We start from the raw sequence: 18,244 nt of genomic DNA on the forward strand, positions 1-18,244 counted from the left end.
ATTACTGATTGATGTTTCGCTTGGTTGAATCTGTTTCTTGTCATCTTTGTATTTGTTTACAATAAGAACTATATTTAATGATTCAGAACTTTTTTATTAGACTCAAAATCAAAGTCAGATTTTAATAATTCCTGATCACAATACTTACCTTCTATCATTTCACCATTGATTTACCATTATATTTACTTAAAGATGATTTATCAATCAAATCACCTGACCATGTTTCATCTTCATATAAGTGTATTATTCTTCCTCTTTTAAACCTTGTTATTATTGGACTAAAAACTTCTTTAGCTAATAGTTGTTTTTGTTGTTCTAATTTTACCATGATCAATCAATGTCGTTGTGGCTCACAGCCTATTTAACATAAATTAAAAATTATCTAGCTCCTCTTGACTAACAATATTCATAGATAGTAGTTGTTTAGAGATATTTAACATTTCATCATATAAACCATCATGACCAGCTTTTGTTTCTAATTAGTTCTGGCCTTTCTATTAAATTGTTGGGGTCTAAAAGACCTCTAGAAAGATATCCCACTCTCTCATCTCAAATAAGCGTTTTATATAACTATAGCTATGACTACAAATATAGCTATGACTTAGAATATGCCTATGACTGTAAATATAGCTATGACTATAACTATGGCTATCTATGAACAATAAAACTAATATTATTATTAATAAATATATCATTATTACTAAACACAACTAACTTTAGTTTTTAAAAATATTTAATTTTAATTTCTGATTTTTCTCATTATCTTCATATACTTCAACTAATTCATTATATAGCTTTAGCTTTAATTATTGCTATTAATCTGGGTTTAACTTTAGCTCTAGCTACGACTATGATCATAGTGTCATCTTCACCATTGAATAGTTAAACTAAAATTATCATTACTAAATATACTATTATTACTAAACACTACTAATTTCAGTTGAAAAATATTGAACTTTATTTTCTTGTTTTCCTTATAATCTTCATATATTTTAAATAACTCATTATATTCATCATTATCTATCACATTATTGACATAAAGTAAGGCTCATTAAATTTATCGCTGAATTGTTTAGATAAATATACATTTGAGAAAACTTCATAATTTTATTTCTTATTTTAGTGTTAACTGCTTTTGACATTGAACCACATACAGTGGCAGTAGCAAAAGCTGTTGGTATAGAATAAGGTATACCTAAACCAGTTGATGCAATGGATGTTTTTGTTGCTGTTGTCGCTATAGATGATAATGCTATCAATATCTTTTATAATATTAATATCATTATTAAATTTATTGTTAGCTAGGATTTTATCTTTATGTATTGCTCTGATCAATTATTGTTAGCCCAGGCTTTAGCGGTAGGATACAGTTAAGGTACTTCAAACTTAAATTGCTGATTTATTAAAATCATTAATTAGTTTATCATTGACTTGTGTGTTATTTACTTGTAATGTTTTAGTTGTAACTTTATCAAACTCACCTGTTGTTAATTCAGTTTTGTTTTAACTTAAAATTTCTACCTTATTATTGGTTGATAATAGATTACTGTCACGATACTCTTTATTAACATCTTCTTCATCTCTGGGAGGGTGTACATTTGTAATTTTTTAGGTATCTTTCATGTCAATGTTATCATTATCTGCTAAGAATAATTGGCGGGCCCTAATTGTTGATAGAATCATGGTTATTACTGATTGATGTTTCGCTTGGTTGAATCTGTTTCTTGTCGTCTTGGTATTTGTTTACAATAAGAACTATATTAAATGATTCAGAACTTTTTTTATTAGACTCAAAATCAAAGTCAGATTTTAATAATTCCTGATCACAAAACTTACCTTCTATTATTTCACCATTGATTTACCATTATATTTACTTAAAGATGATTTATCAATCAAATCACCTGACCATGTTTCATCTTCATATAAGTGTATTATTCTTCCTCTTTTAAACCTTGTTATTATTGGACTAAATACTTCTTTAGCTAATAGTTGTTTTTGTTGTTCTAATTTTACCATGATCAATCAATGTCGTTGTGGCTCAGCCTATTTAACATAAATTAAAAATTATCTAGCTCCTCTTGAATAACAATATTCATAGATAGTAGTTGTTTAGAGATATTTAACATTTCAACATATAAACCATCATTACCAGCTTTTGTTTCTAAGTAGTTCTGGCCTTTCTATTAAATTGTTGGGGTCTAAAAGACCTCTAGAAAAATATCCCACACTCTCATCTCAAATAAGCGTTTTATCGTTTTGAATCTTCTACTTTTCTTATCATCTTCCCTGTATCATATCTAATATACCGTAGAAAGATTATAATTTTTTTTTTCATCATCTTCATCATCGATGTCCTCATACTTTATATCTTGACATCAAATACATAATCCCCAACTAAAGAAGGCATCCTGCTCAAGAGTTAAATTAACACCATTTATTTCATATTCCCTATTAGCTATATTCTTGATATGTAACTATAATTGTGGATTAGATTGGGCACCTATTAAAAGAAGAATGTTAGCTGTGTCTGTATCAATTGTAACTAGCGGATCTTCTTGAGTTTCTAGTTCCTTTAGTGTTGAACTTATTTCAACCTCTGCCATCCGCAAAGAGGCTTGGCCGATCTGCAAAGCAGTCTCAGTGATCGCTCTAGATTGCTCACCTAACTCACTAGAGTTTGCCAATTTATTGCTCTTAGTGTTTGTTTACTCAATGCTAAATTCTGCTCACTGTTAGCATTTTAAAGTTTTGGTTAGGGGATCAAACAGCTCGTCTATCTCCCCATAGTATTCTTGTTTTCTTAATTTCTCTTCTAATTTGCTTTTTCTGTTTTCTTTTTCTTACCTATTTAGCTCTATTAGTGTTTCTAGTTTACCCATTTTTATTTTTAAAAAAATTATGTTGAATCATTATATAGAAAAATATGAGCAAGAAGTGGTTGATTAAAAGTTAGCTGTTCAATATTATTAATTGCTAGGTCTTTCTCTTTATCTAGTTTTATTAATAACTCATGTGGTGCGGTATTAATTTTATTCAATAGATCTCTTTTGAATAGATAGAGGCTTTCAACATGAGGAAAGCTTTTAATATTATTTACATAAAATCTTTAATCATCGAAAGAGTTTAAACTAGTCTTACTTGTTTTTGTTGTTGTCATATTATCTCCTATTTTTTATATTCTACATTCCTATACAGTTCTCTCTGTGTTATATATTAGGTGTTATAATACTATTCATGTTCAGCGCTATTACATTTCTTCATTCCTTTCTCTTTAGCGTTATAATGTTAAAAGCTATAGGTCTTAGTTGATAAAATTATGAACTCATTTATGATTTTACTTCCAAATTCAAGCTTGAATTTTTCCAGGACTTTATTATTAGTTTTGATTGGTATATCTAAATTACTTGATACCAAATGCATGTCATCAACTTTACCTTCAGAGAAACTTAGTACAAAACTATCGGTATCCATATAATGTAATTGTAAATCTTTAAGTGATGATTGTAGAATATCATAGAATGCATCAAACATATGTAATTTACTTAATTCTGTTATAGTGACGCCTACATATATTGGTGAATCATATTTTTTTCCGTTGTACATTTTTGTTGGGCATAATCCTTATATCTAGTTATATATTTAGAAGTGGGTTTACCTGCATTTTTCATTATCATTTCTCCATGTAAAAACTTAGTTTGCATGAAATGTAGAGGAGACATGCACATTCATCCATATAATGAGTTGTTCATTAATCTCCTTACATCCTTTTCATCTTCAGTTTTAGCTGTTGCTCGCTTGTTGGTATTGTTTTGAATATAGTCTCTACACATATAATCTTGCTTAAATTTGATTACTCTATGTATTTAAGTAAATTTTACCCCAACTTAACATCCTATAATGAACCATATACTCTGTTTCATTTTTTTGGTCTAAAATTAGTTTCTCTGATCTGGCTCTACCCTTTTCTCGTTGTCTACAGCCCAATTCATTGTCATTTATCTTTCTTTTATGAGGCATTAGTGCTAATTGCACTGTTTTATCTTAAAAATATCATTGTAATCAAAATCAAAAATTATATAATAACCGTGATCACTATCATCTGGAGTATTTAATATATCATCTAGAGATGTGATAGAGTACTTGAACTCCTTATAAGGTTACTTTTGCATCATTGCCTAGCCATATAGATCATTAGCGTCTATGTGCCAGCTGTTTCTGTTAATATTACTAAAATTAAAGATCATTTATCAATCAAATCGGCTGAATAAGTTTCATCTTTATATAAGTGTATTATTCTGTCTCTTTTAAACTCTGTTATTGGACTAAATACTTCTTTAGGTAATAGTTGTATTTGTTCTAATTTTGTCATGATCAATCAATGTCGTTGTGGCTTAGCTTTTTTCCCATAATTTAAAAATTATCTAGCTGCTCTTAATAAGATTCATAGATAGTAGTTGTTTAGATATATTTAACATTTCATCATATAAACCATCATGACCGGCTTTTGTTTCTAGTATAAGTAGTTCTGGTCTTTCTATTAAATTGTTGGGGTCTACAAGACTTCTAGCAGATATATATCGCCCTCTCATCTCATATAAGCGTTTTATTGTTCTGAATCATTTACTTTTCTTATCACCTATTCCTGTATCATATCTAATATCCCGTAGGAAACTTTTTATGTTTTTTTAATTACCTTCATCCTCGAAGTCCTCATATTTTATAACTAGATTAGAAAGAAACTTAATAAAGTCATCTGAAAGTTCAAATATATTATCCCCAACTGAACAGGCATCCTGCTCTAGTTACATTGAAACCATTCATTTCATATTCCCTTTAGCTATATTCTTGATATGTAACTGTAATTGTGGATTAGATTGGGCACCTATTAAATGAAGAATGTTAGCTGTTTCTGTATCAATTGTAACTAGCGGCTCTTCTTGAGTTTCTAGTTCCCTTATTGTTGAACTCCTTTCATTCTCTGCCAACCGCGAAGCAGCTTTGCCGATCTGCAAAGCAGTTCCAGTGATCGCTATAGTTTGTTTATCTTACTCTCAATTTTACCAATTTATTATCATTAGTGTTTGTTTACCTGTTCACGCTAAAATCTGCACACTTTTAGAATTTATATTTTTAAAAACAGGATCAACTAGCTCTTCTATCTCACCATAGTATTCATGTTTTCCTAATTTCTCTTCTAATCTGTTTCTTCTGTTTTCTTTTTCCAATCTATTTAGTTCTATTAGTGTTTCTAGTTTACCAATTTTTATGTTATCAATTATTATGGAAAATCATTATATGGAGTAATAGCAGCAAGAATTATTTCACGTGGTTCATTAAAAAATAGCTCTTTAATATAAATAATTGCTAGGTCCTTGTCTTTGTCTAGATCTAGTTTTAGTAATAGCTCATGTGGTGCATTATCAATTTTTTTCAATTGATCTGTTTTGTATAGACAGAGGTTTTCGTCATGAGGATAGCTTTTAATACTACTTACATAAATTCTTTTATCATCGAAAGAGTTTAAACTAGTCTTACTTGTTTTTGTTGTCATATTATCTCCTATTTTTATATTCTACATTCCTATACAGTTCTATCTGTGTTATATATTAGGTGTTATAATACTATTCATGTTCAGCGCTATTACATTTCTTCATTCCTTTCTCTTTAGCGTTATAATGTTAAAAGCTATAGGTCTTAGTTGATAAAGTTATGAACTCATTTATGATTTTACTTCCAAATTCAAGCTCGAATTTTTCCAGGACTTTATTTTTAGTTTTGATTGGTATATCTAAATTACTTGATACCAAATGCATGTCATCAACTTTACCTTCAGAGAAACTTAGTACAAAACTATCGGTGTCCATATAATGTAATTGTAAATCTTTAACTGATGATTGTAGAATATCATAGAATGCATCAAACATATGTAATTTACTTAATTCTGTTATAGTGACGCCTACATATATTGGTGAATCATATTTTTTTCCGTTGTACATTTTTTGTTGGGCATAATCCTTATATCTAGTTATATATTTAGAAGTGGGTTTACTTGCATTTTTCATTATCTTTTCTCCATGTAAAAACTTAGTTTGCATGAAATGTAGAGGATTCATGCACATTCATCCATATAATGAGTTGTTCATTAATCTCCTTACATCCTTTTCATCTTCAGTTTTAGCTGTTGCTCGCTTGTTGGTATTGTTTTGAATATAGTCTCTACACATATAATCTTGCTTAAATTTGATTACTCTATGTATTTAAGTAAATTTTACCCCAACTTAACATCCTATAATGAACCATATACACTGTTTCATTTTTTTGGTCTAAAATTAGTTTCTCTGATCTCGCTCTACCTTTTTCTCGTTGTCTACAGCCCAATTCATTGTCATTTATCTTTCTTTTATGAGGCATTAGTGCTAATTGCACTGTTTTATCTTAAAAATATCATTGTAATCAAAATCGCAAATTATATAATAACCGTGATCACTATCATCTGGAGTATTTAATATATCATCTAGAGATGTGGTAGAGTACTTGAAGTCCTTATAAGGTTACTTTTGCATCATTGCCCAGCCATACTTTTGCATCATTAGCGTCTATGTGCCAGCTGTTTCTGTTATTATTACTAAATATTAAAGATCATTTATCAATCAAATCGGCTGAATATGCTTCACCTTTATATAAGTGTATTATTCTGTCTCTTTTAAACTCTGTTATTGGACTAAATACTTCTTTAGCTAATAGTTGTATTTGTTCTAATTTTGTCATGATCAATCAATGTCGTTGTGGCTTAGCTTTTTTCCCATAATTTAAAAATTATCTAGCTGCTCTTAATAAGATTCATAGATAGTAGTTGTTTAGATATACTTAACATTTCATCATATAAACTTAATAACATATAAACTTAATAAGTTAATAAATTTAATCATTTATTGTTCTGAATACTTCTTTAGCTCTATACACCTATTCCTGTACCATATCCATTCTTATCACCTATTCCTGTATCATATCTAATATCCCGTAGGAAACTTTTTAAGTTTTTTTAATCATCTTCATCCTCGAAGTCCTCATATTTTATAACTAGATTAGAAAGAAACTTAATAAAGTCATCTGAAAGTTCAAATATATTATCCCCAACTGAACAGGCATCCTGCTCTAGTTACATTAAAACCATTCATTCCATATTACCTTTAGCTATATTCTTGATATGTAACTGTAATTGTGGATTAGATTGGGCACCTATTAAATGAAGAATGTTAGCTGTGTCTGTATCAATTGTAACTAGCGGATCTTCTTGAGTTTCTAGTTCCTTTAGTGTTGAACTTCTTTCATTCTCTGCCAACCGCGAAGCAGCTTTGCCGATCTGCAAAGCAGTTCCAGTGATCGCTATAGTTTGTTTATCTTACTCTCAATTTTACCAATTTATTGCCATTAGTGTTTGTTTACCTGTTCACGCTAAATTCTGCACACTTTTAGAATTTATATTTTTAAAAAGAGGATCAACTAGCTCTTCAATCTCACCATAGTATTCATGTTTTCCTAATTTCTCTTCTAATCTGTTTCTTCTGTTTTCTTTTTCCAATCTATTTAGTTCTATTAGTGTTTCCAGTTTACCCATTTTTATGTTATCAATAATTATGGAAAATCATTATATAGAGCAACAGCAGCAAGAATTAGTTCACGTGGTTCATTAAAAAATAGCTCTTTAATATAATTAATTACTAGATCCTTGTCTTTGTCTAGATCTAGTTTTAGTAATGGCTCATGTGGTGCATTATCAATTTTTTTCAATTGATCTGTTTTGTATAGACAGAGGTTTTCATCATGAGGATAGCTTTTAATACTATTTACATAAAATCTTGTATAATAAAAGAGTTTAAACTAGTCTTAATTGTTTTTGTTGTTGTCGTATTATCTCCTATTTTTTGTATTCTACATTCCTCTACAGTTCTCTCTATGTTATATATTAGGGCATTATAATATGTTTAGCACTCTTACATTTTATTATTCTTTTCTCATTAGCATTATAATGTTTAAAGCTATATGTCTTAGGTGATAGAGTTAAAAACTCATCTATGATTTTACTTCCAAATTCATGCTTGAATTGACCTGCGACTTTATTATTAGTTTTGATTGTTATATCTCTATTACTTAATACCATTTGCATGTCATCACTTTAACCTTCAGAGTACAAAACTATCGGTATGCATATAATGTAGATGTAAATCTTTAAGTGATGATTGTAGAATATCATAGAATGCATCAAACATATGTAATTTACTCAATTTCAATATAGTGACGCCTACATATATTGGTGAATCATATTCTATTTTTTCTTTTTATATTCAATTTGGGTAAAATCCTTATATCTGGATATATTTTTAGAAGTGGGTTTACTTACACTTTTCATTATCTTTTCTCCATGTAAAAACTTAGTTTGCATGAAATGTAGAGGACTCATGCACATTCATCCATATAATGAGTTGTTCATTAATCTCCTTACATCCTTTTCATCTTCAGTTTTAGCTGTTGCTCGCTTGTTGTTATTGTTTTGAACATAGTCTCTACACATATAATCTTCCTTGAATTTGATTACTCTATATATTTAAGTAAATTTTATCCAATCTTAACATAAGACTTTAACATCCTATAATAAACCATATACTCTGTTTCATTTTTTTGTTCTAAAATTAGTTTCTCTGTTCTTGCTCTACCTTTTTCTCTTTGTCAACAGCCCAATTCATTATCATTTATCTTTCTTTTATTAGGCATTACTGCTAGTTGCACTGTTTGATCTTAACATATATCATTGTAATCAACATTGCAAAATGTATGATAACCATGATCACTATCATCCGTAGTATTTAATATATCATCTAGAGATGTAGTAGAGTACCTAAAGTCCTTATAATGTATTTTTTGCATCATTGCCCAACCATATAGATTATCAACGTCTATGTACAAGATGTTTCTGTTATTATTACTACTATTAATAAATCTATCAGTCATTATACCACATAGACCACCTCTCTTTGCTTCAAGAAAATCATCTAGCATTTGTTTATCTTGTATTGTATCTAATGAGAAGCCACTCATAATTAACCAAAAATCATAACTGTAGCCAGGGAGACTTACATAGTGTAGGGAATTGAAGCCGCATTCTTTCAAGTCAAGAGCGACATAATCATTCATACAACAGTAATATTTCAACATCAATTTGAAAATACGCTATATTCAAACCTTTACCAGTGTTATGACAATTTTCATTATTAAAGATATCTACTTTTTTTGTTGGTAATTTATTAGATAGAGAAGATTTGAAGTTTTCTATTTTTAGATTACCCAAAACTTCATTGTTGAAGTTTTCTATTTTTAGATTACCCAAAACTTCATTGTATGATTCTAAAGACTCCACTATATAATAGATTGAAATCATAGCCACTACCAATATGATATATAACGGGGATGAAGTTTTGTTTATATTATAGATTATATATGATACAGGCGGGTCTTCTGTATTTAAAAGCATTTGTTTGTTACGCTTGAAATTAAGCTCAGTCTCAATAGTTAGTAGATCAGTAGTAAATCTTTTGATACAGTTTTGACTATAGTTGAAATTACCATTAAACTTTTAACCCACTCCTACTGGTATGTGATCGGCTATTACATAGTTTTGGGTTTTAGCTTTAGCTGGACTAATATCAACAACACAACAGTCTATCGGCATTTATATTTTTTATTTCCTGTCGTTTATGTTCATTTATAAATGTAATATGTTTCTTCTTAGAAAAAAACAATCTCTGGTTTAAATGTGTGGCTACAATCATGATTAATGTACTTAACTAAAGAGGTAAATCAATATGTACATCTATTACAATGAAAGTATTTAAAAAGGCTGTTAATTAGTCTTTCTCTCAATTTTTCTATATTTTTAATTCGAGCACAATGTTCAGTCATAGGTGACCCTTCCCAAATTACCATTCTCACATCTTTTCTATCTTTATCTTTATTACTTAATACCATTTGCATGTCATCACTTTAACCTTCAGAGTACAAAACTATCGGTATGCATATAATGTAGATGTAAATCTTTAAGTGATGATTGTAGAATATCATAGAATGCATCAAACATATGTAATTTACTCAATTTCAATATAGTGACGCCTACATATATTGGTGAATCATATTCTATTTTTTCTTTTTATATTCAATTTGGGTAAAATCCTTATATCTGGATATATTTTTAGAAGTGGGTTTACTTACACTTTTCATTATCTTTTCTCCATGTAAAAACTTAGTTTGCATGAAATGTAGAGGACTCATGCACATTCATCCATATAATGAGTTGTTCATTAATCTCCTTACATCCTTTTCATCTTCAGTTTTAGCTGTTGCTCGCTTGTTGTTATTGTTTTGAACATAGTCTCTACACATATAATCTTCCTTGAATTTGATTACTCTATATATTTAAGTAAATTTTATCCAATCTTAACATAAGACTTTAACATCCTATAATAAACCATATACTCTATTTCATTTTTTTGTTCTAAAATTAGTTTCTCTGTTCTTGCTCTACCTTTTTCTCTTTGTCAACAGCCCAATTCATTATCATTTATCTTTCTTTTATTAGGCATTACTGCTAGTTGCACTGTTTGATCTTAACATATATCATTGTAATCAACATTGCAAAATGTATGATAACCATGATCACTATCATCCGTAGTATTTAATATATCATCTAGAGATGTAGTAGAGTACCTAAAGTCCTTATAATGTATTTTTTGCATCATTGCCCAACCATATAGATTATCAACGTCTATGTACAAGATGTTTCTGTTATTATTACTACTATTAATAAATCTATCAGTCATTATACCACATAGACCACCTCTCTTTGCTTCAAGAAAATCATCTAGCATTTGTTTATCTTGTATTGTATCTAATGAGAAGCCACTCATAATTAACCAAAAATCATAACTGTAGCCAGGGAGACTTACATAGTGTAGGGAATTGAAGCCGCATTCTTTCAAGTCAAGAGCGACATAATCATTCATACAACAGTAATATTTCCACATCAATTTGAAAATACGCTATATTCAAACCTTTACCAGTGTTATGACAATTTTCATTATTAAAGATATCTACTTTTTTTGTTGGTAATTTATTAGATAGAGAAGATTTGAAGTTTTCTATTTTTAGATTACCCAAAACTTCATTGTTGAAGTTTTCTATTTTTAGATTACCCAAAACTTCATTGTATGATTCTAAAGACTCCACTATATAATAGATTGAAATCATAGCCACTACCAATATGATATATAACGGGGATGAAGTTTTGTTTATATTATAGATTATATATGATACAGGCGGGTCTTCTGTATTTAAAAGCATTTGTTTGTTACGCTTGAAATTAAGCTCAGTCTCAATAGTTAGTAGATCAGTAGTAAATCTTTTGATACAGTTTTGACTATAGTTGAAATTACCATTAAACTTTTAACCCACTCCTACTGGTATGTGATCGGCTATTACATAGTTTTGGGTTTTAGCTTTAGCTGGACTAATATCAACAACACAACAGTCTATCGGCATTTATATTTTTTATTTCCTGTCGTTTATGTTCATTTATAAATGTAATATGTTTCTTCTTAGAAAAAAACAATCTCTGGTTTAAATGTGTGGCTACAATCATGATTAATGTACTTAACTAAAGAGGTAAATCAATATGTACATCTATTACAATGAAAGTATTTAAAAAGGCTGTTAATTAGTCTTTCTCTCAATTTTTCTATATTTTTAATTCGAGCACAATGTTCAGTCATAGGTGACCCTTCCCAAATTACCATTCTCACATCTTTTCTATCTTTATCAAAATCAAGGGCTGGTTTAAAAAGCTCTACTTTACCATCTTATATTTAAAACTCTTAAGGGGTCTAAGCTGGTAACGTTTTTAATTTCGTCTAGTGAGTATTTATTTGCTTCATCTATATCAATAATGTAATTTTCATACTTATCTGTAATATACATTTCGCTCATATTTTGAATAGAGTTTATATCGTAATTTTCACTATTCTCTAGATATTTTCTATTATGACTATATGAGTGTGTAGTAAGAGCTATTTTATTTTAAATACTCTTTACTCTATACTTCATTATATTCTTTACATTCATATTTAACTAGTATAGATATTATCATCAGTATTAGTTTTAGTTTTAGCTTCGGTAGTAGTATTATCATTAGTATAAGTATTACCTTTAGTAATATTACTATCTTTAATAATAGTATTAGCTTTAGTAATAGTATGGGTCTTTGACCATGTTTCACCATCAGCATTATCTACAGCTTTATCTCTAGTAATAGTATCAGTATCATCTTTATTATTAGTTTTAGTATTAGTAATAGTATCAGCATTATCTATAGCCTTTTCCTTTTTAATAGCATTAGCACAAACATCATCATCATCATCAAGTTCATCACTTAAATGGCCTTCTGATTGTTTTATATGTTCATTTGTGAGTGTGTGTTTAATAAACTGCTTCGTTTAATTGATTAACAGATTGCAGGCGATGCAAAACTGTACGGCGTCATGACGTGGGGTATTCATTTCTTATGGGAAAATATTAAAAAAATGAATTTCAAAAATATATAAAATAAAATGTCTTCGAAGTGTGACAATTGTAAAAATAAAACTTGGCGTGTATGTTGCGATAAATGTAGATCGCAACTGCATAAATGTTTTACATGTTATGATATGATTAGCATAAAAGATAGATACAATCATATATGTAAACATTATATTAATCCTGATATATATATATATATATATATATATATATATATATATATATATATCATGCAATATGTGCAAAAATGGTTAACATATAAGGTCCTTTAGATTTGGTAGAGATAAATGTAGGTTGTGTGTTTATTTAAATAGATATATATTCAGCCATACTAAAAATCAGTTCCAGGAGCATGTAAATAAGTATAATATTGTTATAAATTGTAGGGGAGATGTGAAAAAGAAAATAAACAAAACTTATGGTTCGCATCTGGGGACGTGATAGAACGCGAACAATTTGTGTTTATTACTAGAGTTAAACAAATTGAAATAAAAATACCAGCCTAACTCTAGTAATAAACACAAATTGTTCGCGTTCTATCGCGTCCCCAGATGCGAACCATAAGTTTTGTTTATTTTCTTTTTCACATCTCCCCTACAGTTTATAACTAGAGTTATAACTAGAGTTATTACTAGAGTTTATTCTTTCGATTCTGTTTTAGATATTGCCTTAATTGCTCCGACGTCAAGTAATGACAAGCTAGCCTGGTTTTTTGTGTCATTGTGTAGCGGCTCACAATCGCTTTATAATAGCAACAAACAATGAGAGCAACTGACATCATTCAAAAATCAAGAAGTGAAGCTCAGTAGAAGTCAAAGAATGGTCTAGGACAAAAGCGGAAAAACAGTCATGCAAAATTGTTGCATAAAAAGACACACACATTTACAATAATTGCCTGAAACTTCATTCAAGAGCGTTTGCTTAAAAAATCGTACTGAATCCCCGCAGCCTTTTTTAGTGAAAACTTCGAACGTATCAGTCAACGCCAGTAATTTGAGTGAGGTTATATCTAAATTTATTTTCCGTTAGATTAATTTTTAGTGGAGGGCTAGAACAAACTGCTAGCCTCATTGTTCTTTTCAAGAAATGAATTTCACGCAGTTAATATTAATTGCGGTTCGAATTAAATGCATTATTTAATTTTAGACTTCAATTACAACATTTATGGCCATCTGAATTCTCCTCGTATCCATTGCTTGCTCTCCTACGTCATGTTCTTCGTTTTATTACTGCCTTAATTTAGTAGTGTGAGTTATCTGGATTATGATAGGTTATCGGGAGGAGCAGTTATACTCAAAGGACTGTTTTCAATGATGAACTTACTCGTCACCCTCTTTTCGGTGGAAGACTAGAAATGGATCAGATTTTCCCAGGAAATCCTTGTTGTCCAAACCAAGTGCAATGAAGCTGAACACATAATTTTGCTAAAACATTCACTTATTTCAAATGTGAAAGCGCACTAACTAGCATAAACTAGCTTTCCAAAAACTAAAAATTTTAAAATAAATCTCTTGTTCGAAGTTTTAGAAGTGTTTTACGATTCCTAGTTTAAAACAGAACACACCCTGCAATCCGTTGTTTCTCTGGCAGTGACGTAAATTTTGGAATTAGAATCGCCAGATTTTGCCAGAGGTCGACCACCTCTCAGTCTTCCTTGAACAACCTCCGCAACCGACACTGTCAAAGTACCCAATTTGTCAGCCTTGTCCGGATCATTTTTGGAGTCATCACAGTCATATCTAAATAACGCTTGTAGGTTTAGATTTCAAAAAAAATAATTTAGCATTTTGGTTTCTAACAGGGTGAGAAGACAATTAATTCCCTCTCCGTTAAAGCAGGCAGTACAATTAGTACCCATTCGTTTAATTAGTACAGCATTCAGTTCCCTACTCAATTATAATTTTGACCCTCAAACATTCGCAATATCAACTTTTTCAACAAAAGGGGTTTTACAAAACACCCAGGTCCAGAGAGGTCATTTTTTCTAATGATGCCCATGAGTTTTGTTTTGTTAATGGGCAAATTGTCATTACATTTGGGACAATTTTGAAAATGTCTTTTAGTAGTTTTATTCTGTGGAAAAACCCATTCTGTTTAATACCCATATTTCTACACGCGATGCAATAAATTTAACGTAAGAATAATTTAACGTACAAACACCGCGTAATTTAGTTAATTTATTAAACAAAGAAAATCGCAATATGCAACATTTCGATACTACGCGAATTTTGCCCTGACATATTCATTTAAATACTCACATTTTGAATTTGAGCATCTGCTTTGTTTCGAACTTGTAAGTAACCAGCAGTTTTGTAGTGAACTCGGGATTCAAATTGTTCTCCACTCTCTCGGTGCGACCAATCTAACAACAAACAAGCTCATGGCAAATAATCCCATACATGTAGGCAACTGAAGAAACAGTATAGTTCATGTCCCAGTGACTACTAACATTTATCACCATAACCTCATTAAGTAAAATTTCGGATGGCTGAAAACTGTGAAAGACAGCACGCAGAAGATTATGTACGATGTTGAAAACTCACCAAAATTTTTGAATTTTTAGATGTCTACAAAGATGTTCAACGAATACTACAAAACTCTGCTGACGTTATCAAAGAAGCAGACACAAAAGCGATATCAAATAGACGTGTTTACGCGTACCTACAGCACAGCCAAAAAGGAGTGAATGGGAAAATCCATTAATTTTCCTGAATCACTAGTAGTCGAAAAAGTTCCCATATAGCATTGCAAATGAGGAAGCAATCATCAACATAATTGTAATGCTTCAAAAGAAAGAACAAAAGGTGAAAAGTAGTAAATTGGCCCCTCGCTACGGCAAAACGCAAAGCTACAACAACTCAAAATACTTTTTTTACTAGAATACAGAGACACCAACTTCAGGTTCAAATTGAACGAAAAACATCCAGCCAGTACAAACCAAACCTGAGGTATCCAAGCCACCTAATATTGCCCTTTGGACAGTGAATGTTCAGGAAAGGGTTTAGTGCGCGCGTGCGTGTGTGTTTGTGTGTGTGTGTGTGTGTGGGGGGGGCAGTGGTGGACAGGGGAGGAATTGAGATGGGTGACCAAAAATGAAAAGATTAGCCGTCACACCATAAAAATGTCTCCTCAGAAACTACTTCGGACGTGACAAGCACACGTGAAGACTGTTAAGGCTCCCAGAGAACTTCTCAGCAACTTAACGCTATCGAGTTTTGCCAATTTATTCAGTTTCCCAAAAACTCACAAAAAGTCACAAGTGAAAAACGTAGCAGGAAAAGTCCTGACACGATTCAAAGAAAATTCATAGACTTAACAAAAGACTACAACAACAAGGGACAAAAAATGGATTGGGAAAATCACTCCCCAAAACCGGATCAGAAAATTGAAAAAAGCAAAAATCAAAGTCAAATTGCGGAATGAGAGCAAAAAATCACAATCGAGAAAGCGAACTTTTCAAACACCGTTTTCTAAATCTATCGTAAAATTGGACCAAAAATAAGCTACGCCGCATAACCACTCGCTTTCTCACTCCACTTCCTGTTTCGGCGTGACCAAAATCACTTCTCAAATTTGACTCAAATTTGACCATGAAAATGTGTAGAGATCTCTAAAAATCATTGCCGGGAGTCTCCGGAACTGACTCGAAGTACAATTTAACATACTTAAAACATGAGCTAAAAGTATAAACTACAAAAAACTGTTAGAACTGATTAATCTATGAAAAATATGTTGTTCAAAACCATACAATGCGTTTAGTTCCTAAATCCAATAAGGAACAACAATATTAGCAACGACCCTATTGAAACAATTGAAAATGATAAAAAGTTCTGAAAGGCAAAAAAAGTTTGAATTCTGTTATTGTTATAACAGAATTCAAAAACAAAAAAATTATGCAAAATTTGCTTAAACTTAGCCAATTTTCTTAAAAAAACGGTTTAAATTGATATTAACTAAATCAAAAGGCCCCGAAAACCAACACGACAATTAATGCCAAACAACAAAAAGCCCAGACACTACAAACATAAAAAATTACAAAAAAAACGTTAAAAAAGCGCATGAAACTGTGAAAGCACAACAAAACGCAAGATTGCATAAACTCTTCTACATGATTAAGATGGTCAAAACGAATCCCAACAGAACAGCTAGTTATTAGTTTGGCTTAGAAAACCACTAATCGAAAAAGAAAAAATTAAAAAAAACTGCTTAGCGGAAGTTTTTTTTACCTACTTTTCTCGCTCTCAAACAAAAACCCGACATGAACGGAAAATCACTTTCTTTTCTCTGCTTTTCAATTCATCAGTCGTTTGAACAAAAAATAGTTTCCACGTGCGTCATTGACTTTCACATCTTGCTTTAAATACACTCCAAAATATTATTGACAAAAAAGACGCTCCAACAATCCTCCTATTCGAGTCGTAAAAAGACCGAAGCCCAATACAATTCCGTTTCTGTTAATTGTACAAATTGTGAGGCAAAAAAATTGACTGTACGACAAATTGCATTTAAAAAGGCGAACAGGACTAGAAATAATTACTAAAAAGCTATTAACATTAAAGCTTAAAAAACCAAAAAACATTGTTGATATCATTCGCTATCATCAAAATATCTAGTCAGATCCTAACACTACGTAGAGCTGAAGCTTATTTCTAATCCTTAAGATCCATTTAATTTTTTGGCCAAATAATAGAAATTGGGCCAGAGCAAAAACAACGGTTCGAAAACACTGTTTTCGAACAAACCTGCATACTAATGCTGCACACCGAACAAAATCGGTTTTGACCTTCTAAACTTGATGGCCTTAACAACAATTAGGAAATGGTTTTATTTGGAATCAACACGGTCTACGGAACTTAAAACGTGTCGTTTTTGTCTTCAAGCACAACAACTTACGTTAATGCCGACATCAAACATCATTAATTGAGTTGAGTCTCCCAAAAACAACACGCAAGATACACAGTATAGCAAAAGTAGTAAAAGAATCCATATCTTATATACCTTTCCTTACCTGAAAATATCCACAATTGATTAACAAAAAAGGTGTAAAAAGCAATCAGGCTGCAGAAATTTCATTTGCGAAAATCTAACCAAAAAATGTCATTTTCAACAGGCATGAATGGTTTTCGACCGTGACGAAACATTCTCCTTCGAAACAATAGAGAGCTCCGGTAGAAAACGACTAACCCTATAAGAGACACATTAAAATTTGAACATTTACAGAGTTTCTCGTACTAAATTAAAAAAAAGGAAAACGTGTATTCCAATAACAGATAAAGATTACCATGCAAATGGGAATGTAGGGTAAGTGCACAAAATAATAAATGAACAGTTGAAAAAAAAACCGTATCAATTGGAATAAATGATTACTTCTCTTTATTAAGTTGACCAAAGCGATGTCAACAAACTGAATGTTACTTACCTCTTCAAATTTGCCAATATCTTCATTTTTCAGCGTTAGTATGCACACTAAAACATAAGAAACAGTGGTACGCAAAACGATGATTTTCGAAAAGCCATAAAACCACTAACTTGGGTCAGATTTTGATCCAATATCTTTGTTCTTCAGAGAGCTAAAACCACAAACAAACAATCGAAATTTTTATACTATCAAAATTCTGAACAC

The 18,244-nt window shown here is 30.7% G+C and overlaps 1 protein-coding gene across 1 annotated transcript in view; it reads right to left on the reverse strand.

Moving 5' to 3' along the window:
* The window catches only part of LOC142344666 (copine-3-like), a 125,573-nt gene that overhangs the window by 49,160 nt on the left and 58,169 nt on the right, over positions 1-18,244 (reverse strand). The window contains exons 3-7 of the mRNA XM_075396502.1: positions 18,151-18,191; positions 18,041-18,087; positions 14,880-14,983; positions 14,186-14,360; positions 13,945-14,045 (exon numbers count right to left, since the gene is read on the reverse strand). Of these exons, the coding sequence (XP_075252617.1) occupies positions 13,945-14,045; positions 14,186-14,360; positions 14,880-14,983; positions 18,041-18,087; positions 18,151-18,191 (468 nt within the window). The remainder of the gene's footprint in view (positions 1-13,944; positions 14,046-14,185; positions 14,361-14,879; positions 14,984-18,040; positions 18,088-18,150; positions 18,192-18,244) is intronic.

The sequence above is a fragment of the Convolutriloba macropyga genome, chromosome 8 (assembly GCF_964194025.1).
Source record: "Convolutriloba macropyga chromosome 8, txConMacr16.3, whole genome shotgun sequence".
Classification (NCBI taxonomy): domain Eukaryota; kingdom Metazoa; phylum Xenacoelomorpha; order Acoela; family Convolutidae; genus Convolutriloba; species Convolutriloba macropyga.